Source organism: Penicillium argentinense (genome assembly GCF_028826775.1).
Source record: "Penicillium argentinense strain IBT 30761 chromosome Unknown utg000001l_segment0_segment0, whole genome shotgun sequence".
Taxonomy (NCBI): domain Eukaryota; kingdom Fungi; phylum Ascomycota; class Eurotiomycetes; order Eurotiales; family Aspergillaceae; genus Penicillium; species Penicillium argentinense.
Window position 1 is genome coordinate 962189 of NW_026622660.1, and position 22105 is coordinate 984293.

Consider the following 22105-nt stretch of genomic DNA (forward strand, 5'->3'; position numbering starts at 1 on the left):
CGGTTCTTGACGTTCTCAAAAGAACTATGGGAATGTGAAGACAACCCAATGAGCAGCGAACTTAACTTGGTAGAGTAGGTTGAGCTAGGAGCTTGCGAATTCGTTACGTTTGGCTTGGCCGGACGAATGACTGTAACCTCATGTGATTCGACGACTCAATGCATCTACATTTGTGGTGTCCGGGATTTGCAGAGCCACAAAGAGAAGGCTACAGACACGAAGACCGCTAGAGCAAGGCACCTGTCGCCGTCTTTCCTGATTTCGGCTATACGCAGTATTCTTATCGATGTCAGTTTAGTATTAGGAACACAAGCACTTTGACTGTCTTTGTGCTCTTCTTTCATCTGATCCCATTCTCCATCTCCCGGGATGAAATGAAAGCTGAGTAAATATCATCTTACAGTACTAGTACACATAGAATCTTTATCCGGCAGAGCATTCATACGGTGTTGCTTGCTCTCTCCTGAGCTCTGTAAAGTCTATGAATAATCAGATTATGTACCTTGAGCGGAATACAGTGGCCAGATTCACGGTCACCAGGTAATTCCATCCCCATGACTACCTCACTGTGCTGGGGTTAATTTAATGCAATGGAAGCGATCAGGCTAAAAATTCGAAACCCGAGTTTGTGCATCCATGGATAGCCCTACAAGCGGAGATGATCATCATCACGTCAATACCACGCGACTTGAGCAGGTTTTCCCGATCGGGAACTCACGAAGCTGTCATGTACAAATAGACAGCGGTTTCGTCGAGTAAACCCATTTAGGCCACCGCGCCATCACTTTCCAGTCGCACTCACTATCACAAGCCCGTCGCCGACGCAACACATACGTATCATCTCCCTCCCACAACATCCACCATCGGCGACAACCAGACCACGCGACGAAAAAAGCTCGTTGTCACAACCACCCATCATGATACCCATTTCCATCCAAACCTGGATCGTCCAGGAACTATCATTCCTTGGCACTGCTCTCTTCTGCGAATATGCCGACACAACGACTGCGCGCAGCCTACGCGTCCGCGAGCCAGACCGCAAAGGATTCATGAAGATGCTCCCACAGGTCCTTTTCAACCAATTCTTCGTCCTGCTCCCGTGCATGATCCTCACCGAATGGCTCGGCCTTTGCTTCACTGGAATCAGCTACAGTACCCTCATCCGAATTTTCGTCATTTTCTACGGTATGGCACTCGGCCACGACATCGTCCAGTACACGACGCACCGTTTCCTACTCCACAACCACAACATCCGCCTCATGCGAGTCCTGCGACATTCCGTCCACCATACCACGACCGCGTCCCGGGGTATTAGTGCCTGCTACATGTTTCCAACCGACTACTTCCTCGAGATCGTTCTTCCTTATCTCGTTCCATTGGCTGTCCTCGGCGGGGGCGGCATGAGCAGACTCTTTCACTTTCCCGTTGCTGGACTCGGCGCAGCGGGTGGTGTTTACGAGCATTCTGGATATGATCTGTGCTTGTCTTTCCACTTGCATGATAAGATTCCCGCAGGATCGGAGGGCAGCCTCAAGTCATATGTTCTAAATTTGTTGTTCAAGTGGCTGAGTGGGACTCTCGATAATCGGGCCCATGGCGAGCACCACGCGCGTGCCAATATTTCTTTCTCGGATGGGTTCGGTAGCCCCGAGTTCTGCGATACTATTTTCGGTACCCGATGGAATGTGTCGAAGGCTCGGCGGCAGGCTGACAAAGAGTGGAAGACTCAATGGGAGCGGTTCAACTAAGCGATGCGGTAAATACTAGTGACCAGTGATATCTCGGTGTGAAGTACTTCTGAGTCAATTTATTCTTATGGATCTCCTACCAGCTGATTGATCCGACCAAGTCATGTGGACGATACTTGTGGTGAAGCTTCTGGGTACGTTTAACTTTACCAATCTCTGCCCAGGTTATTCTGGTATTTAGCCGATACTTCATTTGTGTCTATCATGAGAACAATCAATCAATCCATTTTCATTGACATCCCGCTTTTACCAGAGTCCATTCGACTCTATCGGATATAGGGTTGGTGGCTCATAATCAGGTCCCAGGGACCAAACAATTGGTAAGTTCGGCATAATTCGATGCATTAATCTTTTTTATTGGTATACTCAGAGAGATGTTCTTACATGGCAGAGATCAAGCGTCTGCAAAAGCACTGTTGGTACAATATATAAGGAATAATGGTATCACGTGATTCGTTATTTACAGGCCTTCTTGATTTGGCACAACAAAACAAAAGTGCAATATTCGATGGCAGGATAAGGAACATTAAGTATCACTGAGCTCGATAAGCTTTAGGGGTCTCATCGAATCCTCCTACACATGTCGTATAAGCCATGATATGCTATATCTAAATTGGGAAACCGAGAGTTGAGAGCCCTGGGATGAAAGAGTAGCCGGTAGAGACATTCCCTTCTAGCAGCACCATCTCTAAAACCATCCGAAGAAAGATGGGACTAAATGGAAATCATCCGAGAGCTCTTATTTAGACAAAAGACTGTTCGACACGAGGCCACTTGGTGACGTGATTGAGGGGTATTTCACGTCATATCAACCGCCTCAACGCCTACCCTAGGGCAATGTAAACTAAATGAATAAAAGATCAGATAAGTCGTATGAGACGATATACCCCCGTAGGTGATTAATAATGCTGATTTGCGTGATAAGACGCGATCCCCAGGAAGCTGGCGTCATTGAATCTGCCCATTCAATAACTCTCCGACGAACCCATATATAACCATCACAGCAGCCAGAGCAGCACAGTGTAAAAGAAAACCAAATACACTACAGAAAATAAACACAAGTCACCATGCCGACCGAATTCATCAGCCTAACTTTCCCCAATCACTCAACGGAACTCAAACCCATCCCAAATGCAAGCATCGACCCCAATTTCCTAGTCCGCTACGCCCGCTCGCTCGACGACCACGAATTCAACTACACGCTCATCCCTTACGACTCCTCCTCCTTCGACCCCTTCACCATCGGCGCGACAATCGCCTCCGTAACCAAGAAATTGAAAGTGATCATCGCCCTCCGTCCAAACACCCTCTATCCCACCGTCGCAGCCAAAGCCCTCGCAACCCTCGACCAGCTCAGCTCCGGCCGCGCAGTAGTCCACTTCATCGCCGGCGGCAGCGATGCAGAACAAGCGAAAGAAGGCGACTTCCTAAACAAAGAAGAGCGGTACGCCCGACTGGAAGAGTACATCAAGATCCTGCGCCGCGCCTGGGAATCCGCTGACCCATTCGACTGGGACGGGAAATACTTCCAATTCAAAGGTTTCAGCAACAAGGTCCGTCCCGTCAACGGAACAATCCCGGTCTCCGTCGGCGGCTCATCAGACGAAGCCTACCGAATTGGCGGGTCACTAGCCGACATCTTCGGACTATGGGGAGAGCCCTTGAAAGAGACGAAAGAGCAAATCGACCGGATCTACACCGAGGCCGATAAAGCGGGTCGAGCTGAGACCAACCGGCCACGCATCTGGGTGACGTTTCGACCTATTGCCGCGGAGACGGACGAATTGGCCTGGAAGCGGGCGCATGCGACGCTGGATGCGTTGACGACCAACCGGGCGCTGGGGCAGGGGAAGGCGCCGCCCGATGCACCACCACCGCAGAATGTTGGGTCTCAGCGGTTGCTGGACATTGCGGCCAGAGGCGAGGTTCAAGATCGCGCGCTTTGGTACCCGACTGTTACGGCGACGAATGCGAGAGGCGCGTCGACTGCGCTTGTTGGGTCTTATCAAACTATTGTTGAATCCATTTTGGATTATGTTGATCTGGGCGCGGAGTTGATTTCTATTCGTGGGTATGATAATCTTAATGATGCTATTGATTATGGGCGGTATATCCTCCCTGGTGTGCGGAAGGTGCTGGGGGAGAGGGCGAATGGGTCGACTGCTTGATCAGTGACTGATGTTACATGTGGAAGTCAGTTGGTGTCGGTCCGATTGCCATGAATATCTTATCGCTTAAGATTTTATGATATTTTACTTTAGAAGAAGCATCCGAATTGCAAATTTGAATGATATATGTGGAATTTTGACGGCATCAGCAAAAGCAAGCTGACCCTCCGAACCCGGAAAACCAGCCCACCGCTAGAAAACCTGTTATGTATGTGCAGAAAAAGACATCGCTATGCAACATCTAGACTCTAATGCAGCGCTTTGGGGTATATATAAGTTTTTTACATAGTCTGCTTACCCGCCGTCTCAATAGGCAGGAAAATCATAGCCAAGAAAGAGGCCAGAATGAGGGCACCAGCAGCATAGATAGGTGCCTGGGGATCAGTGCTGGCATAAATACCGATTATAGGAGCCATAAGACCAGCAATGCGGTTCAGACAGCTAGCAATTCCAGATCCAGTACCACGGTTCGGGGCAGGGAAGACCTCTGGGGTGTAAGCGTAGAGTACACCGTACATCATCATCTGGAAGAAAGATTCCAGGGACGAGCAAACGAGCTGGACGTTGGGGTCCTTGGTGGCGGTGAAGCAGAAGAGAAGGACACCGGTGACGACGGTGGAGAATGCCATTGTGCCCTTGCGGCCAATATACGGGATGTCGACCATGACCCAAGACAACAGGGGACCAGGGATACCGCAGACGGCGGTGATGGCGTAGTTGCGATAGGTCTCGTAGGTGGAGGTGGCGTTGGAGCTCAGGTATTGCGGCAGGAAGGCGTTGAAGAGGGTGTAGCCCATTCCGATACAGGTCCAGCAGAACCAGATTAGGATGGTGGTGATGGCAAGCTTCTTGGTCCGGAAGAGAGGCTTGACCTGCTGGACGGAGAAGCGCTCCAGGGATCGCTTGATGATTTCCACGGTGGACAAGGACTCCTTCTCGTGCTTCTCGGCCACACCGCCGATCTCGTTGAGGATCTCCTCAGTGAGCCAGGTCGTGGTCTTGTTCTTGTGGGCGATACCCTGGACAGCGGCGACGGCTTCGTCCTGACGACCACGAGAGACCAGGAACTTGGGCGACTCGTACAGAGTGAAGAAGAGGAACCGGGAAAGGAACATGCAGAAAGTGATGGCGCCCAGACTGAGAACGAGATATCTCCAACCCCAGTTGTTGGACTTGTCACAGGTGGCATAGGTCTCACATGAGAAGTTGGGGATAAAGGCCCAGGCCAGCATACTGGCGATCAGAGTACCAATCGACCACCAGGTAGCCAGACCACTCAGAATGTTGGCCGAATCAGGAGGCAGGCACTCGAGGAAAACGGCCGCGTCAACAGGCAGATTACCACCGACACCAAGACCTAGGCAGGCGTACAGAGCACAAACGCTGAGATTCCAGTCAGTTTCATGAGTATTTAATAGAGACTGGTTGTGGAGTCTTACCCGACCCAGCTAGATCCACCGCCAGCAGCGAGACCAAAGGTACCACAGATGAAAAGAGTGCAATTGAAAGCGGGTCGACGACCGATGGCATCAGAGGCGATACCCCAGAAGGAAGCACCGACAATGAGACCAACGAAGAGAGCGCAAGTAGCGAAACGGGAGGCGTTTTCGGAGACACCGAACTCCATGGAGACAGGTGTCAAGGTAAGAGCAACACCCTATACAAGATTAGCAGGTGAGATCAATATGGAACTCAGGAATCCTACCTGCAACCACAAGTTATCGGCAACCCAGCCCATGCCGCAGAGAACGAACAGACTCCATTGGTATCGACCCATACCAATGTCCTGGATAGCGCGGTTAATCACCTTCGCCTTGCCTATAATGCGGTCAGAAATCCGGATCCAGGTTCAAAAGGGTAGATGGCACTCGGGGGTTTTCAGCGTAGACGAAACCGATCCAGACGCGGGGGAGAGAGCAGCCAGCTGGACATCGTGAGACATACGATCATAGATAGTGTCGTGACCGGAGGCAGCGATACTGGAATCGACCTCCTCGCGGAGAGCTTCCAAAGTCAGTGAGCTACGCCTGACCGGGCCGGCACTGCAGCCATTCTCCTGGCTGGATGCGCGGTCGAGAGAGCTGTTGGAGCCATCGTCCTTGGTAGTAGTCGCGTTGGAACTGGCGAGGGGCACCACGACTTCGGGGAACGCTCGTCGCTGTTTGTTCGAGAACAGATCTTTGAAGTTAAAGTCTACCATCGTGGCGGTTGGTCACTGTCGCGATTGGAAATGCTGGTTAGAAATTCGAGGCGCGTGGCAGATGAATATAGTTGTCGCTTTGGTGCAAGATCCGATCCGTGTTGGAAATGGCGCTAATGGGGCGCTAATGGAAAATGCAGTGTCGCAAGGCAATTTATCGAAGGTCCGGTTCGTGCGGGCGATTGCTGGTCGGTCAGATGAGAATTTTCGCACTGGGGTAGTCGAATCCGGTCAAGTTGGCGCAACGGGGTTGAAAATGCGACTAGATAGCGGCTACTTTTTCGAAAGTTGCGGAGATTGTATCAAGTTCCTTTGCAGTTTGAAACTATCCAGCCGGGAGAGCGTCGACGCCAGAAATGCTGGAGTCGACGAGAGTGGTGAGGTGAGGTGAGGTCCAGGCAATGCCCAAAACGGAAGAGAAAAAAAAGTCCCGAGACAGGTATGTCACCACAAAAAAAGTGGAAACTACGAGCAGTCAAGACGTAGATGGACTCTGGGGGAGGGGAAAGCACGGAGAATTCAACGAAAAAAAAAGGAAATGGGCCAATATAAAGAAAATCTTTTCACCTGACGCTGCGCAATTAGATAATGGCAACAAGTCCCTGGGGCCAAAGTGCGTGTTGGCCAACCATGAGGCTCACCATGTGGCGCGATGGGCCCGCTACTCACCGCCCAATCAAGCCATGCCGCAATCTGCGCGGCAGATCCACCGAGCTAGTCCAGATTAAGCAGGCCGGTCGGACGGGCGGGGCCAGTCCATTCCGTTCTGAGCCGACCGCCCTGCCAGACCAGCCCTAAGCGAGTCTGGCACCGCTGAAAAAGCCGAAGTATGGGTCTCTGAGCGTGTTTGAACGGAGATTTCCGGTTTTTTCGAACGCGGTATATTTTTCCCTTCTCCCTCGCTGACGCAATTCGGCCTCGACTTGGGTTGGATATCTACCGACGCACCGAAGGAGCTAAGTTTACGCGCATATAATTTTTCATCACACACCTCATACCTCTGGTCATTGGTGCTGTACGGTCTAGAAGAACACCATATGATCAATCAAAGTGGAGAATGCAACCTTTTATCACGTCTCACTCATATCACACATACTGCGTACACGGCTGACAAGGCTACAAGCGAGCATGTGCCATTCTATAAGTTAAGTATAAAATAAAAATATATAGAGACAACAGAACAATGAATTCACGGACACACCTCCTTTTCGGATTCAGTATCGGGACCCGGCGCGACATTCTCTTCGGGTGTTTGAACACGAATACCGCGATAAGTCGCACGCAGAGGGTGGACCGAGATGGACCCACCCAGTACAACTCGGGCCACATTATTTCATCCCTTCAGGCCTGAGCTACACTGTCGCCATGAATTGCATCCATGAGGTCGTTAACCGGATATCTACAGGATTGCGGTGTCTTTTTCGAAGAAAAGGACGCATCCTAGATACACCCACAGTTTGACCCTTTCGCGCATTATCACCGCCAATTTCTGCCCATATAAATTTACTAGCGTATCCATTAGAGCTCGATCCGTTGCGGCTTTTAATCGCTCGAATCTCGACCGGACTGGATTTCAGGTCTTTTTCATAATCCTTCCCGCTAATCTAGCTTACCGGAATGAATATGCGCGAAGATTTCCTATGTTTCTAGCCGGTTTTACGGAGTTCTCGATTGGTATGCATGCAAGGGGGACATTCCACGAGTCCGGATGGAAAAGAAAGCACGGAGCACGCAACGACACCGACTCAAGCTCTTCCCAATTCACGTGGATGCAGTCAACCACGCTTATGTAGCCACACCGCATTGAGCCTTGCGTCCTCCATGTGCTGCTGACGAGGTTTCTACACCCAGGTTCACTAAGCCAGTACTTAGAAAACAAATACTCGCAAATAATATCCGGCCAAATCTCGGAAATCGCCCCTTGCCAAGTCCCTGACCTCTGCATAGTCTCCGCAAGCTACGATATACAAAAAGTCGGCGGGAAACACAGCCACATATTAGCCTTGCACCGCCCCACGAGAGCCTCACCCCCGCCTTTTTATCACAACTATAATATAAATACTGTTACATCTATTGCTTCGTGGGTGCCATTTGAACGGTGATGGATGTTACATGCACCAGTATGAATGAAGGAAGGAGAGGGGCCTCGCTATCGAGATAAGGATGCCGGATTTTAAAATCCTAGGCCTGAGATCATACCTGGGGTTAACAATATTGAATCTGAAATAATCTAGTTGGTTTCTGCATACCGCACAAAAGGAGAGCGGTGAATCTAACTCCTTCAAAAAACTGTTTAGTTAAGACCGCAAAATACTTTGTCAATATCTGACCACGCCAAAAATCAATATCTATCGTAGAAGAGGCTCATCAAAGCGCCGACACAAAACAATGAAAGGCAAATGGTGCAATTTCTCATTCTTTAAACGAAGTCGAAGGCTATTCAAGGTCTATGTTGTCTCTTTTCATCCTGAAAATATTCCTTCCACGTCTTCGAGATATCATTCTTGTAGATGAAATCCTTATCTCCATAGAGCATAAGGTCGATCTTTGCTTGAAGAATCGCATCAAACTCCTTGTTTTGTGCGCGAAACTGCTGCATTTTCTCTTGACTTTCATCTAGATGCTCATATCTGTTTATAATAATCAGCCAATCATAGATGAAATGGATGGAACACTCTGAGTTTCTGATCCACTTACATTTTATTGTAGTAGGGAGTGCGAATCTTGTCGAATATCTCCAAGGCATCTTGTATGGGATGAAATAAAAACTGCGTGTACTCAAGAGCTCGGGCGAGAATCCAGCCATCTTCCATGGCGAATGTCGCTCCGGAACCAAAGGCTCCTAGAAATTCATCAGCAAAACAGCTCTCTGTCGCTTTAGAACGAAACATGGGCGTACCTGACAGGGGATGACTAGCGTCGCCAATAAGAGCAATTTTGTTCCATCCGATGATTTTGTCCAGACGAGGCCCTGCGAATCCTGCAAATTCCCACCATTCACCTTCCCCAACAAGATTGACTGCGTCTCTTATCCTTCTATCGAACTCCTATCTTCATTTTAGCACCATCAATAATATCTCGAACATTAAAGTGAGAAATCGCACTTTAACACGAGCGAACACCCTTTTGTTGGTAGCCGGAATTCCCCAACCAACCGTCTTACCAGGAATCTCAGGCTCATTATATGACCGGATAGTAATCTCAAACAATGGATCAGACTGTTCATACTCTTCATCCACGTCCGAAAAATAGACATGACCGGATTCACCCCACCACCAAGCCGTTGTGGTAGTGATTTCCGGAATATCAGTGAGACGGGAATTGGGGATCAGGACGCGCCATGCTGTATTTCCAGTAAAACGAAGCTTATGCTCGGGGAAGAGATATTTTCTCACGCCCTATACAGTTTGAGATGTTAGTCACTCAAATTGGAGAATCTGACAGAAAGCTTGCCACGCACAGAATGAATCCCATCAGCCCCGACCACGAGGTCCGCAACCACTTCCGTCTGATCCTGGAATACTAACCGTACCCCAGAATCTGTCAGATCCTCCAGGTGAACAAGTTTCCTGTTGAATTGGATAATGCCCTCGGGTACTCTGGCCAGGAGTGCCGACTGTAATCGGGTTCTGCGAGCACGAATGGACCCACGACTCTCGGCATCCGATGTTTCGGGATGCTCAACCACGTTGAGCACTTTACCATTGTATGCGTTTCTGCATGAGTGAGCGTATAGTCTCAAACTTATTTAGCAGTCGTCAATATAAATCCCCACTCACCTTTGATGCGTGTTAGACTTGGAGCCTCCTTTAACACCCTGACTTGCACCCAGCAGATCCAAAACTTTCCACGCATTGGCGCCTAGACTTATACCTGCGCCAGTTTCACGTGGCTCGGGATTTTTCTCGTAGAGTGTCACATTAAGAAATGGTATTTGTGCGAGGGCTATGGCGGTTCCCAGTCCACCGGGACCGCCGCCGATTATAGCCACTGAGATCAAGGACCGCTCGCCCATACTTGCTGTAGAAAGTCAAATTGTTTTGGCTTGGGACCTCTTCATAATTGTTCGTCTAGTTTATGTAGGAGTAATCATGAGCCGAGACGTCAAAATCAACGGCTAAATGGTTACATAGCACGCCATCCGAAGCCTGCATGTCTCATGCGCTAGTCGTTCATTTTCCGACTTTGAGTAATCATTGGCGATAACTATCCGACGAATACTGAGCTTATGACATGATAGAGGATTATTGTGTTGTCGTGAGTACACTAGTTTAGCTGTGTACATCTGCCCTTGTCATATCGTATGATGGTCCGATATATCTGTCATCAAGGGCGGCATCAGTGTGACAGCAGTGTATTTTTGATGCGATTAAAAGGTGATTAATCTCTTCGGATAAATATCGGATAGCATATAAATGGGATGAATGAGTTTCAGATGGATATTCAGCAGCAAATTGTCGGAACAGCCGATTTCTTACGTGTAAAAAGTGACGGTAACACTGCCGCCTCGGGATGCGATTGGCTCCCGGAGCACCCTGATCGCAAAACCCTGATGCTCCGGCTGGCCGACGTTACGTTTCTTTCTTTGTTTCACTTCCTCCGATAATAAGCGCTTTGCTGCCTACTGTCGTTCCTAAGAGCTTGAGCGAAAAAATGACCTGATCCTGCATTGTATCTATTCTCCAGCCCTTGCTTACTCGAGCTCATTGCCTAACGACCATGATCCGCTATTCTGTAGGAGAAATGAGTTTTCCCTGAACTCGGTCTCTGTTGTCTCTTCTTTCTTTCATAATGGCAATATATGCTTCCCTTAACAGAGTTCTAAAAGACGAATTTCGTCAGCTGTCTCTGCCTCTATGCTCTGGATTAGTTCAGCCCTGGGACTGTCATTCACCACTATAGCCCGGCACAAACTCTATAACCTATAGGCCGTATTTACCCCACATAAAGCGGCTAGAAAAGCGTTAATAGCCTACTAAAATTACTTACTGTCTAATCGCTGATTATGCGTCTATTTTAGACGAGAGTTCTTAGGAGCACCTACCTACTTTCACTAGTATATTCCGGGTAAGGGCGGCCCTTTGCTTAGTTACGGCAACTCGTAGTGGAGTAGAGTCGGATATTAACCTGGTGTGTTTTCGATTTTATCTCTTCCTATTTATAGCTTAGGTAGAAGTTGATTCTTTGGTCATATCACTTCCTTAGAATTAGGACCTCGATAAGCACGATATTATAAGTAAATTATAAATAGCTACAGTTGTCCCCTATTTCACGAACCTTTAGAATATATCCATTCAGATTTTTTTATCCTTGAGTTCCTTGTTCGATAGCTCCTGTTTGAATTGCGCTGATCTATTGTCACTATAGTGAAACTAAATCACTGAAACTTCGAGTAACTAGCCACAGAAACCTCCAGAGAAGGTTCAGATGATGGTCCGGAATTTAGCACCTCTAGAATACTGGGATAATTTATTACTGTCAGAGGACGATGCGAGGTAAATAGCTACGTCCTGTAGAAACACATACCGCATAATAAGTATAAAACAGAGGACTTCACTATATATTATAATGTAAGTAACTAAGTTTTATTTACTCCGATTACCCTAAGAATGTTGCACTCTACCCTTCCTCTCGAGTTAGTAGTAACCCTTCTGTGACTAGTCTAGATAGGCCTAGGATATGAAGGATCTTTAATATCTTTCACAATAATCTAATAGAGCAAGGAAGCAAACACGTGTATACGTAGCCTAGTGTAAGAGGAAAGAAGCGATCCCTAGAGGAACCGTATTCTCTCAGAAACGACTCCTACCGCAGATATAAAGATATCGTCGATGAGAAGAAGGGGCAGTCTAAAAGATAAACGTCTATCCTAAGATAACGAAGGCTACTTATATAAACTCACTAGTATTTGGGACGTAATACGATGCCTAAAACACTTCAACAGTTTAGCCAGTGCTAAAGCTTAATTCTCAGATAATTTAGTCGATAGAGGTATTTGCGGTGAAATTCTCGCCGTGATTTAGAGCACAACCCAAAATCTCTAACACTTATACGGCACTATTATAAAGAGTATTCCACACAACGGCAAGCGGGGGGCCAGAAACGGCCGCAATTCGCTCCTTCGGTCTGCCGCCTATGACCGCCTGCCCGCATCCGCAGGGGCCCTGCTACGGAGTAAGAACCAAATAGTAAATAAAAAGCGCAGACAATCTTAAGATCGCACGATCCCGAAATATTACTTATTTGTGACAGACCTGATTTTCATTACCACCCGGGTACTTCAAGCTTAACTCATATCAAATGAAGGGCATTTGTGTCTTAATTGACCAAATAATCCCTTTGACTCACGCGGCGACATATTGCCGCCCACGTTTGAAAATCAACAATGACGCCGGAATCTGCAAAGCAGCAAAGGCAATCATAGTCTGGAACTGGCGGGTATAGCTCCTGGCAAAAGCATCCACGGCAGCCTTCTGCACTTCTTGCGGTCGGGAATCTATATTATTCACTTTTTCCAGCACTTGGTCAACCTGTTCAGGAGACAAAGTGTCGGACAATTCGCTTTTGATTTTCCCATAGAGAATATTCGATGCGATAGCTAATCCAATAGCTCCGCCCAAGAATCGAGCTTGATTGAGAGCTCCGGTTGCAGTAGCTGTGCCATGAAAATAAAGGTTAGCCTTTTCAGGCACTTCTAGGAAATTGAGGGAGTATTACCTAAATCTCTGGGTTCAACAATATAGGGTACAGCCAAAGTCAGGATGCCGATTGTGATTCCTACACCCGCCCCAGCGATAGCTTCATATCCATAACCCTCAGGGGGGTAGGAAGTGTTCTCTGGAAGAATGGAAAAAAGTGACATCCCAACGGTGTGGAGGATTGATCCAATAAGTGCAAAGTAAACTACAGGCACGCAGAACTTTCGGCTTATCAGACAAGTTAGCATAGTAGCCCCCGTTGCGACGGCGGAGTACGGTATAATGTGAATACCAGCTTCAAGTGTCGAGAATTTGGTGAGCACCTGAAATCTTTGAGCAAGGTACACAATGACCACATTCCAGGGGCATCCACAAAGGAAGTTGGTCCTGCAAAATATAACGTGAGATAATATCAGCAAGCAGAATGCATGGCGCAAACTCACAATAGCATCCCCATCCATGCTTTGTTGTAGACAAACCGCCTTGGAAAGATTGCTTCGATATCCGGCATGTAGTCGGGTATATACCACTCCCATGTAAAAAAGGCAATCCACAAAGTACCGGAAAGTGTGAGGAGGCCAATGGCGGCTCCGGACGACCAACTAAATTCGATGCTGGTCTCATTCAATACGGTGACCAATAGGAGAGATGCACTTAGTAGCAAAAAGCTACCCAGTGCATCAAACCTTTTGAATAGCCAAAGACTTGGTCGCAAAGAAGGCATCGATAGTGGTGTCGCAGTACCAAATGACGAAGGCATTGCAATGAACAACATCATTACTGCCAATCCTCCGGGTGGGAGACTGTTCCATGCAATCATAAATCAATGGTAGTTCTTGAACTATATTCCGATGTGGACCCTGATTGCCACTCACTTGATGTAAAAGACCCATCTCCAGGCTGAATGCTCGGCCAATAGGCCGCCAAAAATTGGCCCAGTCAATGATGCGAGGGCAATAGTAATGGCCACCATAGCACCGTAAAATGGGATTTTTGACTTGGGGGCGACCTCTACATGGGCTGGATCAGTAATGGCCAGATTTGACTTCCACGGAGAAGATATTTGTTAAGATCACTCACCATATACACACAGAATAGTTAATGAGTAAACTCCTGCTCCTCCGGCACCTTGTAGCGACCGAAATATGATCCTGGTAGAACATCAGACTTGTGCTTAAATCAAATAAACATGTCAAAAACGCACAATTGGTTCATATTTTGAGCTAGTCCGCACCCAAGCGAGAAGGCCAAGAACGCAAGATCAGCAGCAATGACGGCTCTTTTGCGACCAATTATGTTGCTTATTTTTGTCCACTGGGCCATAAATGCTGACGTGATGGTCAGAAGAAATATTGATTGTAAAGTATAAGGACAGTGTGATATTACCGGTATAAGTCGTCAGGAACCCTGTTACAACCCAACTGGTCTTTTGGAAACCGTTTAGATCGTCCGTAATATTGATGAGCGACGTGCTCACAATGGTGACTTCAAGATTGACCAAGTAAAGCCCAATGAGAAGACTGTGGTCGTTAGAAGTTGACTGGAGAAGAAAGTAAATGAATCGTACCCAGCCATGGTAAAATAGATCCTCCATCCATCGGGGTAAGCGGTTTCATCACGGTCAATGAAATTCGCCGATGAGGGTCTATCTGGCGTGTTGCTATGGTGTAGCTCAGGTTTTTCTTGCTCCATTCTAATGTGGGACATATCTCAAGCCATTATTTTCCGGGGATAGAGCTTAGGATACGACTTTATACGCCCATAGTGATAGGTATAAAGGGATGAGTGTTGACAAAGAAGAAATTCATGACGCCATCTCTTCAATATTGTGTAACCACACCACAAGTCATGATCTACATTCCAATGTACAATGTCGTTAAAGGGTTGTTCTGGCTTTTGATGAGTAATGTCATTTTTCAGAACTACATTCACCGCCTTGATATCATGTGTAATCGCAAATTCGCTGATCTGATATTCTAGAATGAGTACATACCGCTAGATACTGCGAATGACAATAATCAACCATAGCAACAGGTGCAGGCTCCACAGTCAACCCTCTTATTTCTGAACTTTGTTTTATTGAGAAACCGTTACCTATTTCTGTTAGGGCCCTTAAGAATACCGCCTTATTAGAGTATCGGATCAATAAGCAGGATAAAGTCGATTTAGATCTCTATATACTGGAGGATTTACATACAATCCGTGGTGGGCCAAGCCAGAGGACAATATTTAAGGGAAAGATGTGAAGCTCACTGTGACTCAAATACGGGATGTGGAGAGAAGACGTCACGTAATATCCTCGGTGCCAAAAACCTGTCCTAGATCTGTAACACACCGGTATGCACATTGGTGTTGTACCATGGAGTTATGTCATAGGAATAATGGTTGCAGCATGCCTTCGCAGATCTACATAACTCCCTGACGTATCATGATGCTCCCAGATAGAGCTGGATCGAAATTAGTTTCACCACCTTTGTTGTCGTTGATTCTTGAAAAGTCTTGGCCAGACCCTCCTGAATCTTTGATTGGCCTGGCCCCGAGAGCAGTGCCAAATCAGATAACATTCAATATCATGATTTGGTGGTAGGCTAACATAATAAGCATAGCGTCTCATAGAGTGGAGTTCGCCTTTAGAGATAGCAAGAATATCATGTGGCATGCTGTAGAGCATGTTTACTGGGATACGGGGAGCCGTGGGGAGAAATGTTACATCGATACTGTCTAAAACCCTGGAATATATGGGATCTTTGAATGTAGCTTCCGACCCATGGCCTGTTTCCCTGATCTCATATATCTCTTAAGTGTGGTGACCATTTCACCACCAGATTCATGTATCAATGTTATAGCATGATTCAAGATGCACTTGCCTATTTAAGCACTCCGCATAGGGGCAATACCAGTTCTAGGCAACTGCAAATATTTGAGTAGAATAACCCGCCTTTCACTCTGGCCCTCTTAACATCATCGTGCTTGAGTAATTCACATGTGTAACTCAACCCTTCAACATTCCACCTTTATCATTTAAAATATGCGAGTAAAAACAAAAGACGGTATTAAGTATTTAACTTCCTGACTACCCAGATGAAGGCTTCAAAATAAAGTCGAGGCAAATTTCTTAGCCACACGTATCTAGTAGTGGTTTACCTACCCTTTATCAACATGACTTCGAACGAACCATGCGCTACAGTTCCATCTTGCGTGAAAATTTTGATGCTACATGGTAACTTGCGCCTTATACCTACGTTTCTTTGGCTAATGAACTTGATTTACGGACCTATCTAGGGCATGGCCAATCTGGACAATTTTTTCGATGCAAGACTCAATTTATGCACCAGGCCATAAGGCAGGTTGTGCTTAAAGCTCTACAGGAAAATCCACGTCGAGGTCAAGTTGACACGGTGGAGTTTCATTATCCCTCAGGCATATTGCCAGCTAACCCGGATCATCCCCGAGGAGAAAGCAACGACATGTGGGCATGGGGAAATGGCGATCCTGAGTTAGACATTATCCGAGGTTTGGAGCAGTCCATTCAATACATCTTCCGGTTACTTGAGCAGCATGGTCCGTTTATTGGAGTCATGGGGTTTTCAACAGGTGCTGCCTTGGCCGCTATTATTGCTTCGCTTTTGGAAAAAGAAAAGCCGGTCTACGGCTTTCAATTCGACGTAAGCGCATCCGAACAAGAGCATTTGCATTTTGATACTTGTGATTTTGGTGACTTACTTGTTTCCCCGGCAGACGTTTCACCCTCCTTTGGAGTTTGTAATTTCTTTCAGCGGATTTAAGCTGGAAAATCCCGATTACAAACATATATACAGTCCGAAAATTAAAACACCGATTCTGCACATCATTGGAACCCTGGACACAATGGTCAGCACCTCTCAATCTTTAAGGCTGAGAAAGTCTTGCGCAAATGCATCTTTACACTCTTTCCACGGAACACATTACGTTCCCCGGACCCGGCACTTCTTGAAAGCCTTGGCTCAATTTGTTGAAGAGACCTTAGGTAGCGAAGGGTATAACGAGGGAGATTGGGAAGACTGCGATGAGGATTAAGTTTATGTTTCGTACATCACCACCAGATTTAGGTAACATATGGAGCGCGATGGGACTGTGTCTAGCGGTGTTTAGTTTAATATGATTTTATTGGGGATCTCACGCAGTCAAGTAGATAAGGTGTGCATATAGTTTGGCCGTAAAGGGCCACCTGTCGCCACGGTCTTATACGTGAATGAATTAGACCGTAACGGCAGACATCCCATCCGCTCTCCCAGTAAGAAGGCAATGTGTCTGTATATCGCGGTGGCTTCTATATACAGAGGGGAAAGTGGGAGGAACAAAATCGAGCCCTGACTGCATGAGAGATGACGAGGCACTTGCAGAGGCGAATGACTAACTCCTGTGAAATAGTTGAAGAGGGAAGATACCCCCAGACTTTCACCTCTTCCCATACAATACCCTAAACGACGATAGTGACCGAATTCTAGCCCCGAAAGAATGTGTCAAGGCAAAAATACCAACGTACAGAGCCAAATCTGTGCGTGCGCACTTTTCGGTCAAATGACACGTTTTGCCTTATTTCTGTCGCGAAAGAATGTGGGGCTCCCTGCAACCAATCAGTTGCTAGGGGATAATTACCTCTTCCCTGTTCTGACAAATGATAAGCCCTGGACGACCTTTCGGAATTTAATCTCAAGTCTTCGCGTGTGGAGTTGTGGAAAGCAACGAGCATCGACTTAATACGGAAAACCTAGATACGACCTATAGGTTCGGAAGTTGTGCAATAATAAGTCAGGAATTAGTTGTTGTGCGGCCAGACCACAGTTGATTAGTGTTAATTTGTTGGAGGTTGGTCATCACCATGTCAAGATCTGTTGGATAGTGGGTTGGTTAACTTCATAACTGGAAAGTTGAATAAGAAGGTGAAAAGTGCGGAGAAAGAACCTTGAGTTAATGCTCCAATACTGGACATGTGCATATCCGCTCGTGCCAATTAATGGTATTGGATGATAAATCCTAACCCCACCCCTCTTGCATTTCCAAGACTACTTTTTCTACGTACTGCATACTTAGTGGCTGAGACCTGGTCCCGGGGCTGGTCCCCGAACCGGGACACCCCACCCTTCTATCTCTCAATCTACAGAAAAGGAGTGCAGATCGCATAGTAGTCTTTCTGTCTTTGAAAGCATGACTTTAGTGCATATAGGATCGGCAAGTGGAGGATTGAAATTTTGTTCCCCGACACCTGGCTTACTGTGTGATATCCCCACTAATATGCTGCTCTGCGTAGTGTCTATCTATACTTGATGCATCTGAATCCGTATCCGGAGATGTCTAGTTTTAACTCCTCTTTTTGGTTTGATAATCGCTGCCATTCTTATCGATCGAGCCGTCTTTCAGATAATTTGGATAATCGGACGACAGCGGCAAATATATATGTTATGATAAATAGGGTTACCGCAGATAAGGGTGTCCCTAAATGATGGACGGTAGAGGAAATTATGTGTTTTATTCTTAGATAAGGTGAGCTCTCAACTATGCCGTATCTAAGCAGCCTGCGAAGTTCATTACTAAATTCATTTATGTTTATCTCCAATCCAGACAATCGAAACTAATACACACAATTTTCCACCAGCACTCCGTCGACATTGGCTTTCTGGAAGAGCCGCAGGAACAATTGGCGGAGGCAATGAAACACTACCTGGCATATCCTGGTCGCTACGAAATGGTCGAAAAGGATGGGACCCCGCTCTTGAGGTATCATATCGATCTTTATTCCTACCCTAATTGGCTCAGTACAGTGCAAGAACGTAAGTTAGTTCCTACCTCATTTACCCGGGATTGGCCTGTTGAACCGTTTCATCATTGAATCTATGCTGATTCGGGTGGAACCGCAGTTTTTATCTCGATGAAAAACTATTCCGGAGTCTTATTCCAATATTTAAACATCGCTTCAACGTTTGTCACGCAGCTACCACAAATCAAAACACTAACAACAGGTGGTGTCAGCTTTCATAAACCTGAGTTTCTACCAGTTAGAATACACACTGACTGGTATGTCTTCAAGATGTGGCATGAAAAGGAATTCTGCGGCCTCTCTCTACTTGTTCTCAACGATGATGATTGCTCATTTCGGTGAATATTCGACGACGCTCAACGTCGCATGGAAAAATTGGGATGCAGACTCATCAACCAGCCTACTTTTGATATCATTTTGTTAGACTGTTTGTTTTTCTGCTTCCACTAGCCTCAATTTCTACCTAATGTACTCTTGTCAGAGTATTGGGTTGCATAAAACACCGTATTCCTGAGGCCCTGCAAATAACGCTAGTTCCAAAAATATATTTCCTGGTGTTGTGATATGAGGCTGGCGCAGACCAGGAACAAAGCCGCAACATCGGAAATAATCCCGGGTTGCCTATACGAAGAATCAAGTTGATTTTCAATCAACTTGGTCTTCTCGTTGTATATAAAGCCTCGTGTATTCCCTCAAGAATAAATAACTCAATCAATTCCTCTGAACTATAACAACCAGCGCACGGAGTGGTAGCTTACCCCTAACAAGCGAATGGTTTACCCAGGAACCCATATTTCTTTGCGTTCTGTATGGTGAATTGGTCCAACTGGCAATCTCTGTGTAGAAACCACCGAGTATCTGGATATTCATTAGTTCAAAGGCAATTTTTAAGTATATTTATATATAATGAAACAGGTTTGTTTTGTGCAATTTCCCTGCCTCGATTCTCCCAGAACCAACAGTTCTCCATACTTGACCAGTCCAACAATATCTACTATTATCGGGACTACTTTTGTTGCCTATGGCGCTAGATATTGGGAGGGACCTTGTGAAGTAAATGCGATATGCCTGTATTTGATAAATACATCGTGGTGATGAAGCCGATATTAGATGTTCACAATATCTTTCCCGGTTTTCTGCAAACGCAGGAGCGTCTACTGGGAGGCTACATGAAAATTTATGATACCATGACTAGTTATACTGTTCAGGTTGAATGCAGCAAAATAATAAAGTTTGGCGTGATGAGGAAATGTAGCATGTATGCATGCATGTACGAAGGCGTGAACACTTACTAGCTCTGCTTTCTTGGCCTAGTGGCGTCAGCCCTTCTGTGTAACATCAAGCATCTTACAACAGTGTACAGAACGGTAGGTCCGATTGCCCCTCTTCTCCTTTGCCCAATGACTTCAGGGATTACGTGTTGCCTCTAGTCCTCCGTCTGACTACTTAGTTATTGAAGTGGAGGAATTGTTGATGGATGGCAGGACTGGCCAAAAGTTGGAAGACGGTGGGGCCGAATATATGATGGTAACCAGTGGATGAAAATGAACAAGTCTGATTTCTAGTACATCACCTAAGCTAACAATTTATAACGTAATTCCCTGCCGTTCGGAACACCCGCCCGTTCGGAACACCCCATCCAAAAACGCGTCTTTCCAACCACCCACCTAATTCAGCCACCTACCATGCCACCAAAACGCGCCGAATCAGCGCAGAAATCGGCTAATCAAGAGGGCAAGATCTTATTAGCCCTTAGAGATATCAAAAATGGCCGTATCAACTCTCTTCGCGCTGCAGCGAAGCTATACGAAATACCACTCACCACACTACACTCACGCGCCACTGGCCAAACCTCACGCGTCGATAAGCGCCCAACAGGCCATAGATTGACCCAATTAGAAGAGGATTCGCTTACTAGATGGATACTCTCTATGGATTCACGTGGAGCAGCGCCTAGGCCGTCTACTGTGCGAGAAATGGCTAATATTCTATTGGCTGCCCGTGGTGACGACCCTCCGGCTACAGTAGGCAAGAATTGGCCATCAAGCTTCGTCAACCGACGAGACGAGCTTCGTTCAACCTTCTCACGACGCTACGATTATAAACGCGCCCAAAACGAAGACCCAAAATCACTACGAACCTGGTTTGCGACCGTCCAACGTGTTATTGATGAGAATGGTATCCAACCGGGGAATATCTATAACTTTGATGAGACCGGCTTGGCTATGGGTCTTATATCTACACAACGGGTAGTTACAAGGGCTGAATATTATGGTCGGCGAGCGCTTTTACAACCGGGTAATCGTGAATGGGTTACTGCGATCGAAGCAGTAAGCGCTGATGGCTATTCGCTACCGCCTTGCGTGATATTCAAAGGCAAAAACTTCATCGCTTCTTGGTTCGACGAACAGCTTCATCTTCCAAAAGACTGGCGTATCGAGGTCTCGCCAAACGGCTGGACAACCGATGAAATTGGCCTTCGTTGGCTACAAAAGCTCTTTATTCCAGCGACTACAGCGCGTGCGAGGGGTGGATATCGGCTATTGATTCTTGACGGCCACGGTAGCCACCTTACACCTCAATTCGACCAAATCTGCGCTGAAAACAATGTGATTCCACTTTGTATGCCTCCACACTCTTCGCATCTCTTACAACCGCTTGACGTTGGCTGTTTTGCTATACTAAAACGCGCATACGGCCGCTTCGTGAGCGATCTAGCTCGTTGGTCATATAACACTATCGACAAATTCGACTTCCTTAATGATTACCCCCAGGCGCGTACCGAGGCCTTTCAACCACATATTATTCAAAGTGCATTCGCAGCTACTGGTCTTGTTCCAATTGACCCAGAACGGGTACTTTCGAAGCTTAATATCTCACTCAAAACACCGTCACCACCGAATAGCCGGCCAACCACCAGCGATAGCCATTTTAGCCCAAAAATACCCAGGACCGTCGTTCAACTAGAAAAATCAGCTTCGTTACTCAAAGATCTATTAAGACAACGGTCAAACAGCCCTCCGAGCCCATTAAAAACGCTGGTAGATCAAATCATCAAGGGCCATTACGAACAGCTTCATTCAACAGCGTTATTATTGCATGAAAACGCTAGACTACGCGTGGGTAATGAGAAAACACGCCAGAAACGCACACGGTCAAATCGGCAAATAGTTCACGAAGGAGGCTTGACAGTTGAAGAGGGTCAACAGCTAGTTACGCAGCTAAATCAGCTAGTTGAAGCTGATCGGGTCGTTTCGCATGAGCAGGCCGATGAGGCTATTCAACTAGCTCAGCCAGCAACCAGGGCTCCACCAAGGTGTAGTGGGTGTAGGGAAATTGGCCATAAGATCAATCAATGTAAAAATCGTCAGATATAGCTAAATTGATGCGTTTTGGTTGATAAATTTTTATGCAAAAATTTCTAATGGGGGTAGGTGTTCCGAACGGGCGGGTGTTCCGAACGGCAGGGAATTACGTTATCCAGAGTCATCCAC

At 46.7% G+C, this 22105-nt stretch overlaps 6 protein-coding genes across 6 annotated transcripts; 3 read left to right on the forward strand and 3 right to left on the reverse strand.

The window, feature by feature from the left end:
• Positions 1 to 917: 917 nt before the first annotated feature.
• Positions 918 to 1748, forward strand: N7532_000297 (sterol desaturase family protein; the record flags this gene model as incomplete). The annotated part of the gene is made up of 1 exon (XM_056612801.1): positions 918 to 1748. One exon carries the CDS (start codon positions 918 to 920, stop codon positions 1746 to 1748), a length of 831 nt encoding a protein of 276 aa, XP_056480025.1.
• Positions 1749 to 2815: 1067 nt separating this feature from the next.
• On the forward strand, positions 2816 to 3916 carry N7532_000298 (LLM class flavin-dependent oxidoreductase; the record flags this gene model as incomplete). The annotated part of the gene is made up of 1 exon (XM_056612802.1): positions 2816 to 3916. One exon carries the CDS (start codon positions 2816 to 2818, stop codon positions 3914 to 3916), a length of 1101 nt encoding a protein of 366 aa, XP_056480026.1.
• A 281-nt stretch (positions 3917 to 4197) lies between these two features.
• Positions 4198 to 6116, reverse strand: N7532_000299 (uncharacterized protein; the record flags this gene model as incomplete). Its single annotated transcript, XM_056612803.1, has 4 exons — positions 4198 to 5299; positions 5356 to 5573; positions 5622 to 5734; positions 5861 to 6116. 4 exons carry the CDS (start codon positions 6114 to 6116, stop codon positions 4198 to 4200), a joined length of 1689 nt encoding a protein of 562 aa, XP_056480027.1.
• A 2440-nt stretch (positions 6117 to 8556) lies between these two features.
• On the reverse strand, positions 8557 to 10131 carry N7532_000300 (FAD-binding monooxygenase; the record flags this gene model as incomplete). Its single annotated transcript, XM_056612804.1, has 6 exons — positions 8557 to 8746; positions 8814 to 8958; positions 9016 to 9163; positions 9221 to 9514; positions 9577 to 9832; positions 9896 to 10131. 6 exons carry the CDS (start codon positions 10129 to 10131, stop codon positions 8557 to 8559), a joined length of 1269 nt encoding a protein of 422 aa, XP_056480028.1.
• A 2329-nt stretch (positions 10132 to 12460) lies between these two features.
• On the reverse strand, positions 12461 to 14408 carry N7532_000301 (major facilitator superfamily domain-containing protein; the record flags this gene model as incomplete). The annotated part of the gene is made up of 7 exons (XM_056612805.1): positions 12461 to 12771; positions 12834 to 13201; positions 13258 to 13617; positions 13690 to 13825; positions 13895 to 13965; positions 14019 to 14142; positions 14201 to 14408. The coding sequence occupies 7 exons, from the start codon at positions 14406 to 14408 to the stop codon at positions 12461 to 12463; spliced, it is 1578 nt and encodes a 525-aa protein (XP_056480029.1).
• Positions 14409 to 15973: 1565 nt separating this feature from the next.
• On the forward strand, positions 15974 to 16870 carry N7532_000302 (uncharacterized protein; the record flags this gene model as incomplete). Its single annotated transcript, XM_056612806.1, has 3 exons — positions 15974 to 16034; positions 16097 to 16479; positions 16553 to 16870. 3 exons carry the CDS (start codon positions 15974 to 15976, stop codon positions 16868 to 16870), a joined length of 762 nt encoding a protein of 253 aa, XP_056480030.1.
• Positions 16871 to 22105: the final 5235 nt, after the last annotated feature.